We start from the raw sequence: 13,663 nt of genomic DNA, 5'->3' as shown, positions 1-13,663 counted from the left end.
ATGCCGTGTTCCTTGTATTTTCAGCCAACGAATTTCTATTATTCATCGATGCCATCGCAGTCAGCTTAAACATCCTTCCTCTTGACGATACGAATATCTGGACACCTGTGTCCGTCCTTCCTGGTAAAGCCGTCCAGCCCGCAGACCTGGACTATGACCCAGTCGAGGACGCCATCTTCTGGACTGACACATTTACGGGTACCATCAACTCTTACAACATGCAAACTAGGAAGAGCATGACTCTACATCGGTGTAACGTGGAACGCCCGGATGGTATAGGTGTTGACTGGATCGGAAGGAATTTGTACTGGACGGACTCCGGGAAGGGGCGGATTGAGGTCAGTAGACTGGATGGGACGGCCAGAAAAGTGTTGATTCAGGATGATCTCGAGCGGCCTACGGCCCTTGTGCTGTTTCCAGAGGAGGGGTAAGGAAACATGCATTTAACCTTATCTTTAAACTCGGGTGCGAGTTGATTAGCCCGATATCGAGTTTTTTTCCTATTGCTCGTCAATCTCGTAATGATTTTTAGGTGTTTCCATGCCCAATATGAGGTCCAGTATCCCTATTGTCTTCATGCTGCCGCTTTTTAAATGAATGTCACATTTACGCGTTATGGGCAATTTAACACGCGTGTAATGGATGCTTACTATCCACTTTCAATATTTTCTCACACAATTATTGAAAGTGAATAGTTACCGCAATCTTTTAAGTTCAGCGTCGAGATTCTGCAATAGCAGTCCAGTCGCAATCGGGATAGCTTGTAAAGTTATTTAAAATATTAAACTTAAACGCCTTTCACCACGCAAACCTTAGGCTAAGAGCAACACCTCTGTCATTTCTCGTCAGAACAATGTTCTTCAGTGACTGCGGCAGCCGACCTAAGATGGAGAAAGCGTACATGGACGGCACGTCAAGGATAACGTTTGTTGACAGAAAGATCACGTGTCCAACTAGCCTCAATATCGATCGCCAATCAGAGCGTATCTACTGGCTGGACGACAACAGGTGTGTCCATGAATAGATTTGGGATCACAGCAACATTCTCGCATCTTGTTAGAAAAATCATTTTCTATGGCTGTCATTTAACGCTCACTGTTATTACGTTGCTCAGGCCAGGTATCGGTCCAAGTGTCTACACAAATTGAATTCTTGTATTTGACTGACTTCGTCTTATGACTATGGATAGCTGAAAACCGTGGTGAAAAATTGATTAATAATGAATCCTTGCTATAATTTTTAAGGAGCCTTGATATGACGTTGTTTCGCCCTCTGTTATAGAGACGGTATTTGGAGTGTGTTTTTCAACGGAGCCAACCGAGAAGTTACGTACTTCGAGCGCGGCACGTTTCCTTGGGGGATAACACTTAGCGGACTGATAACATTTGTGTCTGACTGGAAGAGAGGAAATATCTACAAGTTGAGCATAGAGACGAACGTGGAGCTTAACATTACAGTAGCAGAGGAGATCAAGAAGCCAACAGCAATTCGCTATTACAATCAGTCCCGCTACAATTTTGGTATGTAGCTACTAAGCATCGTGAACGTGCTCCACAGAAGATCGTTAAGACTAGTTGTCTATTACTAAAGTTTTCTCTTTCAAATTCGTGTGCCTTTCCTATTCTTCCCTCCCTCCCTCCTCCACTCAGGGAGGAGGGAGGGGGGGAAGTGCCCCCCCCCCCCCCTAATATTGTCGAAAATTTTAAGGAAATGGCTGTCCCCCCAAAATTTTCTTAATGTTTCTGTATCGTGCCCCCCCCCCCCCTGCTATATGTTTCTTTTTCGTCTTCTTTTTTCACGTCCATTTACATTTTATTTTTGCTGTCCCTCTTCTGTCCGCTTCTTTACATCAGTACTCCTCCTTGTATTCTACTCTCTCCACTCCCCTACTTCTATCTCGTCTTTTTGCTGTTTCTCGCCCTATTACTTTCTGCTCCAGTTCCTTGCTCTCCCTCCCGCCTTATCATATCCTTATTACCTCTTTCCTTGTACCGGTCTATATCGCAGTGGAGTCGCAGTGCTCGCTGAATAATGGAGGATGTAGTGACTTGTGTTTGCTGCGTCCGCACTCTCGCACGTGTGCATGTGCCACAGGAGTACCCCTGAGTCCTGACGAGAAAACCTGTGACCACGGTCAGTAAAGAACGATTGTCTTTAGTCGATAATGTTCATTATCTAGGTACTAAACAGGCAGGTATCAAGTAAAAAAAAACTGGCTTAAACGTAAAAGCTTTACTACGAATGTCATTAGAATACAATTATATTTCACTGTTTACTAAACCCTTCTGCCTACCATATTACTGAATTTACTGAGTTTCCTGGGCATCGGGTCCAGGTTTCATCGCTCTCTTACATGTGCTATGCATATTAAATCCATTTTAACCCGAGTCAAATCCTAGGACTACTTGTCAAGTATGAAAATGGCTGCTGTTTTATAATCGCAAACATTTCGCAATTAACTAACACTTTACAAGCAGTTCAATGACTCCATCTTCTTTCCTTAGCGGTCTTCAACGGACAGTCTAACGAAAGGTATCTCTTAATCTCCGACCTCCAGTACAGGGACGTCTTCAAAGTACCACTCCATATATCTGACTTCCCCTGCCTTTCACTTTACAACAATCCAAGAACAGATCTACCCGAGCAAAGCCCAGTCGCTGCCTCTGTGGTTTACAACCCCCGGGATAGACTTATCTACTGGACCGACGAACGGCGGGGTGCAGTGATGAGGGCATCGCTCGATGACTCCTTCCGAGAGGTTATTGCTGATAAGGGCATCATATCCCCGGATGGTATAGACGTAGATTATATCTCAAGGAATGTGTACTGGACCGATCCGAAAAGAGGGCGGATAGAGGTGGCGAGCTTGGACGGCAAAGATCGGTTGACGCTGACAGGCTGGTCTCCTGATAAGCCAGGGGCGATTGTGTTGGACCCTGTTGAGGGGTGAGTAACGTGTTGTTTGCAAGAAATAGTATCGGCTTTACTTCACTAAGCAGGAAAATTGTGTATCTGATTACTTGTTACTAATAAATTCCCATAGAGTGTTTGTGGAAGACAGCCATTTAGGTACAAATTAGAAACAAAGAGCATTTTGTGCAAGTGGTATATTAAGAAGACGGAGGGGGAGGGGTGATTTGAAGCGGTAATTCTAGTTGAAGTGCCACTCAATTATCAGGTTAGGTAGGAAAATGTTCAGATTGGGGTTCCAATTACACGTACGGGATAAAGGGGGGGGTCAGTCATTCAACAGACCTGCGCACCTACAATCTACAACTACATCTTGCGTTGATGGGTGAGATGATAACAAGAATTGTCCCCGCGATCTTTAATGATAGGGACTTTAAGATACGAATACGGCAACGAGAACGGCGACGGAAGAGAACAAAGGAATTAATTTGGGAACTCAAAAGCCGCACGTGAAAATGCGTTCTGTCTGATAGATGTCAAACGTTTTCCAACAAACCACGAAGTGACATTCAAAGTTTTACAGTGTAGCGAGGACGGGAACGGTTGGAGTATCCTCTCATCTTTCCGTGTTCGCTATTGTAGAAATAAAGATTAATTTCTATTTGTTCCAGAGTATTAAGTCTAGGTTTCTTCATTTAAACTATTTTGGAACTTTCCGCCAAGCATTAAAGTGTTTTCTCGGTAATGCCTTCCTAGCCCTCGCCGTCGTCGCATCGTAAAGTCCCTAATGCCAGTAAGAACCAATGGTACAACCAATGGTATTACCGTAACCGTGTATTTTATCCCAATAGCCGAATGTACTGGGCAGACTACGGCACGAATCCCAAAATCATGACGGCCCACATGGATGGCAGCAACAGGAAGATCCTAATGGGGGTCGGTATCAACATTACCACCGGGCTAGCTATCGACTTCCGCTTCCGAAGATTGTACTGGTGCGATATGGGTACGGGCAAGATCGAAAGCATGTCTCTAAACGGCGGAAATAGAATTTCAGTGTATGACTTAAATGCTGGGAGGAAGTTCAGGGCAAGGCCGTTCGGATTGGCGTTTAGCAAGGGCAAGTTATACTGGGCGGACATGATGGCCGGGACCGTGTACGAGCTTGAGGTGGCGACCGGTACAACGAGGGTGGTCGCATCAGGGCTGTTCTCACCGACGGATGTTAGGGTTGTCGACCAGAGGGAATTGTTTGATGGTAAGTTTGATTGGGCATTAGGTTTGCTTTTTTTGGGGGGGGGGGTTATTATGCGGTACATAAGGAATCTTGGAAGGGCGACGGTGACGGATAGAAAGACGCTTAGTGCCACCTTTAACTTATTTTCCTAACAATAATAAAAGGTTGTACTTGAAAACCGTACGACTGAAATGTATAGGTCAAAAACCATTTTAACCTGCTGGTTTTGATATTTCAATTTTCTACGGCTGCACCCAATATAACCATCCATGAAGAAAGACCAAAGGACTTTATGTAAAAGTGCAGAAGTTCAAAAAGAAATGTCATTTCACTGGACATTCCCATGCCTTGACCCAATGCAAAGTATAATCTATTTACTAGTTTATTTATCCTTTTGGGCTATTCTTTTTGTCCGTGCCTCCCGTGGTGTGTAGTCTGCTTTCGTTGTGCTGATGTGTACAAGTACTCATAAGCTTCTTTGCCCGTGCATGTTCATGTGCATGTGTTGTGTGTCTTGCTAAGAAGGCTTATGTGATTTACTGCACGTAATGTCGTACCCCTGTACACTTGCTTGGCCACGTGCTCATGTGCCTTGCTAAGCATGCTGATGAGCTTCGCTGCACGTGCCGTTGCACTAGTAAGCTGGCATGTTCACGTGTTTGACAGTCTTTTAATAGCATTTCAGCACGTGCAACGTCAGGTGTGCTTGTTTGTGATCTCCTTGTAATTGTATTGGCATGATTAATTTCTTCAGATGCAGAAAATCGCTCACCTTTGCGTAAAAACTGTAAGTCAAACGAATGGCTATTTCTTTTTCGCTGTGTAAAGGAGGTTTCGCGCGATTGATGGCGTTGAGCTTTTTTGTTTGTTGGCATGCTAATTGGATTAACATAAAGTACAATTATTAAACTGATCGCAGCCATTTTCAATTATATTTAACCATTTGCTTTGTTAATATTTTTTTCTTACGAATTAACCATGTTGATAATGTTACTTACATGTAATACGGCATGCCGGACGTTTGATAATTCATTGTATTTATTGTTTAATGCTTTACCGATCGTGCGAAATCCACTTTACCTTTTCCGGTGCTCCCAGCAAGCACACCTAGGTCTTGCCACTATAAGCCAGAGAGAATCCATTTCCATTCGGCTGATTTTACTGTATGTTAGCCATTGCTATATTACGATTGAACTTGGTAAATGAAGTACGAAACGTTTTTTTTTATTTCTGAAATTGTAAATTGATTAATTACAATAGCAAAAGTATGGATGGCTAGCTATCTTTTGCATCATCCTTTATCTTTCGTGTGTGAGACAACAAGATAAAACTAACTGGGTTCCAAGGCGTTTATAGTCGTTGTCACGTTTAAACGAGAAGTGTAGAAGTCCGCTCGTATAAGCCCTAACAGGATTGGCTAGATTGCCCTCATTGTTCTATTGTATTCCCGTTCTTCGTCTGTGTTGCATCAAACCAAACCAATCCAATGTGGTGAAATCTTCCGATAGCTTCTACATGACCCGTTTAAACCATCGAGTTCAATCTTTCCACATACATCTCTACTCTCAAAACAGCTAATCTGATCGATTTTTTTTAATGGTATGTTATTTATCAAACTCAAGAAAACCAACTTTGAGAGCCGCGATCTCACTTTCCAAACAGACAATGTTTAGTATCCTTCTTAGCTTTGCTATATCTTTCTATACTCCTTCCTGCCCCTTTGTTTTTTTCTTATTTGGAGACTTGGTGGTTTTTCAGTCACGAACAAGTGTGGTCACTTGAAGGGTGGCTGCAGTAACCTGTGCCTACCGCGACTAGCTCCTCCTGGTAGGAGGTGCGCATGCTCAAAAGGTGTTAAATTAAAGAGGGACGACCCGACGACTTGTGAAGGAGGTAGGTCGCAGTCTGCCTTTTTAAATTAATGCTATAGACAGTATGGTCCACTGGTCTCTATATCATTCTTAACGAAATAAATTAAAAAAAAAATTATTCGCAACAAAGACATCGATTTTACCAAACTGTAGTAGTACTGCAGAACTTATTGAGAAATTCAAAAACTGCGTGTTGATTTTCTAAATTTTGTCAAAAGGTGTCAGCCTTACCATCACAATTCGGGTGAAATATTTTGTTTGACATAAACCTATTTGTTAAGAGGTGTATCGCTTTTCCTGGCTTCTTAAGGGCCACCGAGTCGGGCGCCCGAGACAGTTCACCTGCGAGCTTGATATCACAGCGTCAGGATTGCGAGCAAATGAGAGAAGTTTTCTTAGAATTGCTAGCAAATGAGAGAAATTTTCTTAGGATTGCTAGCAAATAGTGAAAAATAGGGCTCGTCTAAAAATTTCACCGTTATCCCATCTGTGTTCTTAATTTCACCGTTATCCCATCTGTGTTCTTAATTTCACCGTTATCCCATCTGTGTTCTTAATTTCACCGTTATCAATCTGTGTTGTTAATTTCACCGTTATCAATCTGTGTTTTTTACTCTCCCGGAAGTAAAAAAAAGGGGTAAAATCGGTAGTCTGATTGATATGTTCTCTGCTGCAGTCTACCGCTGTTCTAAGCCTCCGCGTACGAGGCACCGCAAGGTTGATCCACTCTGTAACAATCTCCCGGGGACGAGATGCACCTTCTCGTGTGAGCCTGGATACGCCATGCAGGGACAGGCAACCTTGCACTGCTACAACAACGGCTCCTGGTCCGCGTCCTTTCCCACATGTAAAGGTAAACCAGTCTTGACACCTTGAAGTCGGTCCCTCTACAATATCAATAAATCTCGCTCAATTCAAATTCTCTCAGCTTTGGTTATTGTTTAAAGTCTCTAGTTATGCGTGATCTTTCCCTTAAGTAATCTCTCTGGAAAAAAAGATTGAGGATTTCGAGGATTTCGAGGATTTCGAACATTTTTAATAGTCTATAGACTTTCCTGTAAATTTCTCTTTTCTCTTTTCAGTGATCACATGTTTGCCTCCCATCCCGCCCCGGTACGGTTACATGGACCCCCCAGAGTGTAACTTTGGTGCGGGTGTCAGCTACGGTGTCACATGTTACTATGTATGTAACATCACGGCTGGCTTCATGAAGGAGGGGCCTGAGTCTACCTTTTGCCAATCAAACGGCATGTGGACTATGGACACGGTGCCACCTTCGTGCAGAGGTTAGTGACATTCTTGTATTTAAAAATATGTTTGGTAACACGGAGAACACTTTCCCTTTCGTCCTGAAAGCCTTTTTTAGCGTACAAATGAGACCCAGTTGCCATTGCGCATTTTTATCGCTTTTGGGCCATTATCCTTCCTACTTTTTGCAACTATTTTTGTCAAATTTGGTATCTCTAGACCCTTTGTATTGTTTTTATTATGGGTATAAATAAAGTTATTGTTTTTGTTGTCGTTGTTATTGTTGTTGTTATATCTTCAAAGAATTTCTATTTTGTGATTTAAATTATTGCTAACCAAGCAAGCTTTGACTTTTTGATCGAGCTTTTTTTTTTGTTCCTTCTAAATGTTCGTCTGTCTTTTACAGACACCAAACCTCCAATCATTGTCTGCCCTGAGAACATCTATACCCAGACAGACCCTGGAAAGCCCACAGCAAAGGTCACTTGGCCGACACCAGTCCCTCAAGATAACGCGGACAGGAAGCCGCGCCTGCGAGTTGAGCCAAAGGGGATGCGGTCTCCACATGAATTTCCCGCGGGCGACACCATGATCACGTATACGTCTGAGGACGAGTCCGGCCTGACAAGCTCCTGCAGCTTTCTGGTTACAATAGATGGTAAGTTGAACTTGATGGTCGCGTATGATTGTGAGTCGGCACTTAATTGTGAGTCCACACTTGATTGTGAGTCGACACTTGATTGTGAGTCGACACTTGATTGTGAGTCGACACTTGATTTTGAGTCGACACTTGATGGAATGTCGACATTTGATGGTAAGTCGACAATCTATAGCATCTGATAGGAAATCGACGCTTAACGGTGAGTCGACACTGGATAGTCTTAGATGAGTCTGCATTTTTGTGTTCGTGCTCACACCACGGTATATACATTAATCTGGAGACGGGTTTCCTAAAGGACCTTGGCTCTCCTTTCAGGAGTTTATCACAGAAGTAACTGCGGAGTGATTCAACACTCTAGGATATACTTGAATGATCACCCTCGTAAACCTGGGACCTTTATTTCACTTAAGGCTGACGTAACGCGCTAACACTTAACGGGCCAGCGGTCATTGCCTAAGACTAACGTCATCAACCTCCCTTCACCAACCTCTCGTCAACGTTCTTTGATGGCCTTATGAGTAAGTCGCCATTTTCTTTCCCAAAGAACGCGCAAAGAAAAAAGACATCGTCGACAGGGAGACGGCTCAGACCGCTGACCCCGTGAATGCAGGCTCCTCGTCAGTCCTTAAGCCCCTATGCCCTCTCTTTCTGCTGATTATACGTGTTATTTGGCACTATGCCAACAGATAGGGAGGCACCTCGGGTCAAGTCATGCCCGCATAATTATACCGTTATGACCGAGACGCAGCCGAGTGTGCTCAACTTTCCCGGCATCAGCTTCGAGGATAATGTCGGGATCGAACGAATTGATTTTATCAATGGAACCCAGCTGGAGTGGGGCGATCATGATGTGACCGTCCGCGCGCATGATAAAGCCGGCAACACCGCTGACTGCATGTTCAAGACAATGGTATACTGTGAGTACTATTTTATCATTTTTAGTACTTTTAGTGTGGAGGATTTCCTTGGATTGTACAGAATGGGGAAAAAGAGGCTGTCGCTTTTTATAATTCAACTACAATTAGCCATTAAACCCTCCACTTTGTCGATCAAGTGAAACATCTTGATTCATAGGAAATGTGAAATGTTTTACTCTAAATATGCATTCCGCACTACTTTTTTCGTCATTCTCTTGACGATTGTTGCTTTTTCTCCTATACATTTCTATGTACAAAAGAAATATTTTAAATTTCAAGTCAACTCAAATACTTTTGTAAGTCATTAAATCCTTTCATTTGTTTTTTCTCAGCCAAGTCCTGTGCTATAGACTCACCTCTGAACGGATTCAAGCATTGCCGGTTTTGGCGAGACGGCGGTATTTACTGCTTTATTGGCTGTAACAGTGGCTACGGCTTCTCCACCGTCGTAGAGAAGATGTACATGTGCTCGGTTTCGGATCACTGGATCCACGCTCGCATGAGTGTAGATGGGCTGGCACATTTTCCAGACTGCTCAAGTAAGCGTTATGAACACATTTGTGAGGTTACGGTACACCTTAGTAGCTGTCTCATCGGTGCAAAGCCACTTGCCAATAAATTAAGCATTGCTAGCAAATACAGTCATCATTACTGGACCATCAGCGCTAGGGCTGCTCCTGCACTATGTTTAAAGGTGCTTGGGAGTAGTTCGCCAACAGGTTGCTTAGTCTTGTTGTCAATCAAGCGAGGCAATGCCAGCAATGCTTGCTAATGTTTGTATACCATGTCGGAAGGTACTGCAAGTAAGTTCGCCAATATTTACTTTGTAGTCTCTTAGTCAGCGAGCGAAGTGGCGCCAGCAATGCTGGTCAATGTTAGCGCTCTATGTACGAGACCAGCCCTTTCTGCAAGTAAAACTGATGATACTATTGTCTCTATCGTGTCAGGAGTATCCAAGGTAAAAGAGGTTTCCATTAAGGGAGTCCTGTATTACAAGAGCAGCATGTGCCTGCGCCCTCACCAGCAGAGGTCTGTACAGCGGCATTTCTCCAAACTGCTCAACGCTCACGTGTTATCTAGACTCGAGTGTTGTACAACAAATGGTACCTGCAAAGTTGGCAAGATTCAACCAGCATGCTACGGTAAGAAGAACACTTGGTTTTAATCCCCTTTGGGTCGGTAGGCAAGGGGACTTTTTCTTGTTAGCATGCTACGGTAAGAAGCACAGTCAGGGATTGTTGATTCCCTATGGGTCGGACAGCAGTGGGACTATAACTTCCTTGTTAGTCAAACTTTGTTTGCGTTGCATTTTATACACTCACCATTATGTATTTGTCAAGTTTAGTTATCATGATGTTCCGCAGCTACAAAAAAGCTACACTTTCCCTTGTATAAGAAGACTTACACATACTGACAGGGTCTTTGTTGGTTTTCTGTTTTTACGCACAGAGAAGCAAAGAAGGTTATTTCTATAGTTTGGACGAAAGTAGTGCTACAATAGCAATACGTACTTCTTACAAAGGTCCCAAAGCCACTTATTTTGCAAAAAGAATGCCTTTTTGCTTAATGTTCTTATGAGAACAAATTCTGACAAAAATAGTTTATTTGAAAACATTTTGGTAAATTTTAATAAAAATATTGCATATTTAATTCATCACCACTCTTAACAGATGATAAAGAATCAAGGCGTCGCAGAAGAGCTGTCAATCCGTCACCTAGGTTACGCGTCCGGTTTATGATTAAGGTGTTCCTAAAGACTGAGGCGTCCTTCTCTGTGATGAACAGAACACGTCACAATATCCTCAACATGCTGCGACGGGGAATCAATGTCAGCGTGTTCCACATGATGATTGGCAAAAACAAGACTTCTGTGGACGTCGACAAGGGATTCAATGTGTTGGTTGAAGGCATCTGTGGATCAGGTCAAGTCTACAACGACGGGAAATGTGGTAAGAACTCTTCGGACATGCAGACTTATGTATATATTATACAGTCTTTCAATGAGGAAAAGTGTGTGGCTATGTTGTCGTTGTCGTGGGGTCACTAACGCGAGGGGTTTAAAATCAAATGCGGATTAAAGGCGTTGATTGGAGGCATAGGGTCAGGCCAAGTGTACAACGACGGTCTTGTATAAGTATGAGCTTTTAAGTATTTTCTTGTTTCTTTACAGTGAACTGTCCGATTGGCTATTTCCATAACGCGACCGAATGTAGTTGTACCTTGTGTCCGCCGAACACTTATCAAGACCAGGAGCAACAGTCCAAGTGCCACATGTGTCCGGCCGGGCTTTCCACATTCGGCCTACAGGGGGCGACATCTAAAGATCAGTGCAGAGGTACTTAAATAGTATCAAAATCGAAAATGAATGTGTTTTATTTGTTGTGAAGTTGTTGTCATTCCATATGGTTCTACATGCAGTACCCTAGAACAAATCTAATTTGTTGTGATTACATGTCAACAGAATGCAAAGACTATGAGCCTGAGGACAAGTACGGTGATTGTACCACGTGGCGCCAGCAGATGAAGTGTGTCAAGGATCGACCGATGATGTTCAAATACTGCCCAAAAACATGCGGGATCTGTCGTAAGTTGAGTGGTTGGATTTGTCGCGTATGCATAAATTTCTTGCTATGATATCTTCTTTTATCGTTGCTTTAGGAACCTGGCAAAAGAGGGCGGAGGTGCTCAGTAACAAGAAAGCAAACTCAGTTAATCTTAAGGCTGTTATTCCGGCACTAGTCATCCCGACCATCATTGTCATCTGTATAGCAGTCGCGGTGATAATACTCTTACGGTGAGCCATCCCCCCTCCCTCCAATAAAATGATAGCTCAGAGAGCCAGCTCAATTTGTCTGTTTGCTCGGTTATTTTGCTTTGCTCAATTTTCATCAATCATTTTTGTTTCTTTGTCTTTATTTTTCTGTTTGTCTTTTGTTTGTTTGTTTCATTTTTTGTTTACTCAGAGTCTTTCCTCTTTTGCTTTAGGAAAAGGAAGAAATCAAGACTGAATATGGATAATTGCCACGATAAACCATCTCCATCAAAGAAAAAAGTTAGAATCCAACAGCCTAACAGTAACAAATACAATTGCATTCCAGTGAAACAGCTCCAAGTGAGACTTGAAAAGAGACGAAAATCAAAAAAAGCCAGAGAAAAGGATAAAAGTACGAAAAATTACAACGGTGTGGTCTGCGTCTCCAGCCCAATGCTGCGTCACTCGAACAGCGTGGAGAAAAAACTCGCAAATGACTCTATTGTTAGAGAAGAAGACGAAATATATGTAAGAATACCTCTGCAGAGGTTTCGCGTTCGCCTTGATGACAGAAAGAAAAGGGACGAAGATAAGGCGAAAGACGAAGATGAGATAGAGCAAGAAAGAGTCTCTAACACTACGCTGGAACTTCAGGCTTTGAACGCACAAATGGACGCAACCCAGGTGTAACGGTGGCGGGAAAATTGAGTCACTTTTCTTCTAGAACCATCCATCGCATTTGCGGCTGCAAAGTGTGAAAACCCGCAATATTACCCACTGCGTGCAGAGGGGGTCATTGAGCTGGGCTGAGAAGCGTGCCATTACCCACGCACAAGTGTATTTGTGTGAGGCGCTACTTACCTGCCAACATATACATGGATGAGAGCACAGTCTTGAGCCTCGAGGTGCCGATTGGTTGAAAGAGGAGGAGAGTTTGTGTAAACGCCGAGACTAGAAAATGTCTGCCAGGCGTCGTGTATTTTAAATTCATAAAATCTATTTAAGAATAATATTTAACTTGTAAATATACTTTTTTTAAAGCAGACACCTTATCGTTGAACGCTGTTGCACATTTTTCTTGTTCACGTGCGTTGATTTGTAGCAGTTTTCATTTTTTTCTGTTCAAGAACACGAATCTTTTTTCCTGTTAGATATCAGCACAAAGTCAACGGGTAAATCAACATTTGATTTGATGTTGTACACCTTACTTTAAAAAACTTCGCGCCGAAGTGTGTTCATGTCTGATAACAATCAAAGCAAACTCGTTTCCGAATAAATAGATATAAGATTTGGATTTCCATATGTAATCACCTTAATGTGTGTCGTCGTGGTATACTAAGCATTTAGCTGATCCTGAAAAGGTCCACCTAAAAAGACATGTCCAACATTGGAATTGTCACTTTTTCTCGCATATCTATTTTTTTTTAACTGGATCAGGGTTAATTCAAATATTGTATGCAGCAATCCCTTCCCGAGAAGCAATTCTATAATGAGTCACGTGACAAAATAAAAATTTAAAAAATTTCCAGATTACATGTATTGGTGTATCACATGGTTGGCGGAACGCAGGTTTAACGTTATTTGAGACAGCGGTGCCTTTCGTGGCCTGCTTGTACATGGCCATACTTAATTATATTAATAATAATTATTGCTATAATTCGTTTTGAAACTAAAAACACTCTTCTGATTTATTGTATGATGGGATCATGAAATCCCCTTTCTCTTTTGCATTTTAATGCTAGTTTTATGTTGTTGTGTAGTACATTTTAGAAAGAAATCAATCCTACTACTATAGTTTTGTAGTGCCTAAGGCTATTGATAGTCTTCTTGTAAAAGTGTAGGCAGTGCTCACTGTATTTCATCCTTTATTCTATAATTTGAGATAAAATTAATTAAGCAGGGCATCTCGAGCTCTGTCTGCGCTACAAACTGCGTATTTAAATAAAATGCGATATTTGTAAACTTTGGTCTTTGATTTACAGGATTACCCCATTACCAAAGAGCAGCAGCCTACTGCCCATATTAACCAGTCAACAGTCAAGATTTTATTCACGCACTCCCAACTTG

The 13,663-nt window shown here is 42.4% G+C and overlaps 1 protein-coding gene across 6 annotated transcripts in view; it reads left to right on the top strand.

Annotated features, from left to right (window-relative positions):
• The window catches only part of LOC5520488 (low-density lipoprotein receptor-related protein 6), a 35,809-nt gene extending 22,251 nt beyond the window's left edge, over positions 1–13,558 (top strand). For 5 of the 6 annotated variants that reach the window (XM_032365556.2, XM_032365559.2, XM_032365560.2 and 2 more), the window contains 19 exons: positions 25–427; positions 850–1,008; positions 1,282–1,520; positions 2,008–2,133; positions 2,505–2,946; positions 3,762–4,168; positions 4,902–4,934; positions 5,906–6,040; positions 6,695–6,871; positions 7,101–7,304; positions 7,673–7,924; positions 8,614–8,844; positions 9,177–9,383; positions 9,792–9,986; positions 10,515–10,793; positions 11,015–11,179; positions 11,306–11,428; positions 11,503–11,638; positions 11,830–13,558. In XM_032365556.2, coding sequence (XP_032221447.2) covers positions 25–427; positions 850–1,008; positions 1,282–1,520; positions 2,008–2,133; positions 2,505–2,946; positions 3,762–4,168; positions 4,902–4,934; positions 5,906–6,040; positions 6,695–6,871; positions 7,101–7,304; positions 7,673–7,924; positions 8,614–8,844; positions 9,177–9,383; positions 9,792–9,986; positions 10,515–10,793; positions 11,015–11,179; positions 11,306–11,428; positions 11,503–11,638; positions 11,830–12,286 — 4,370 coding nt within the window. In that variant the 3' untranslated portion in view covers positions 12,287–13,558. The remainder of the gene's footprint in view (positions 1–24; positions 428–849; positions 1,009–1,281; positions 1,521–2,007; positions 2,134–2,504; positions 2,947–3,761; positions 4,169–4,901; positions 4,935–5,905; positions 6,041–6,694; positions 6,872–7,100; positions 7,305–7,672; positions 7,925–8,613; positions 8,845–9,176; positions 9,384–9,791; positions 9,987–10,514; positions 10,794–11,014; positions 11,180–11,305; positions 11,429–11,502; positions 11,639–11,829) is intronic. The other variant, XM_032365558.2, reaches the window with a different exon arrangement.
• Positions 13,559–13,663: the final 105 nt, after the last annotated feature.

Source organism: Nematostella vectensis, chromosome 1 (assembly GCF_932526225.1).
Source record: "Nematostella vectensis chromosome 1, jaNemVect1.1, whole genome shotgun sequence".
Classification (NCBI taxonomy): domain Eukaryota; kingdom Metazoa; phylum Cnidaria; class Anthozoa; order Actiniaria; family Edwardsiidae; genus Nematostella; species Nematostella vectensis.
Note: the sequence above shows the minus strand (reverse complement) of the source record. Positions and strands in the feature narration are given on the sequence as shown.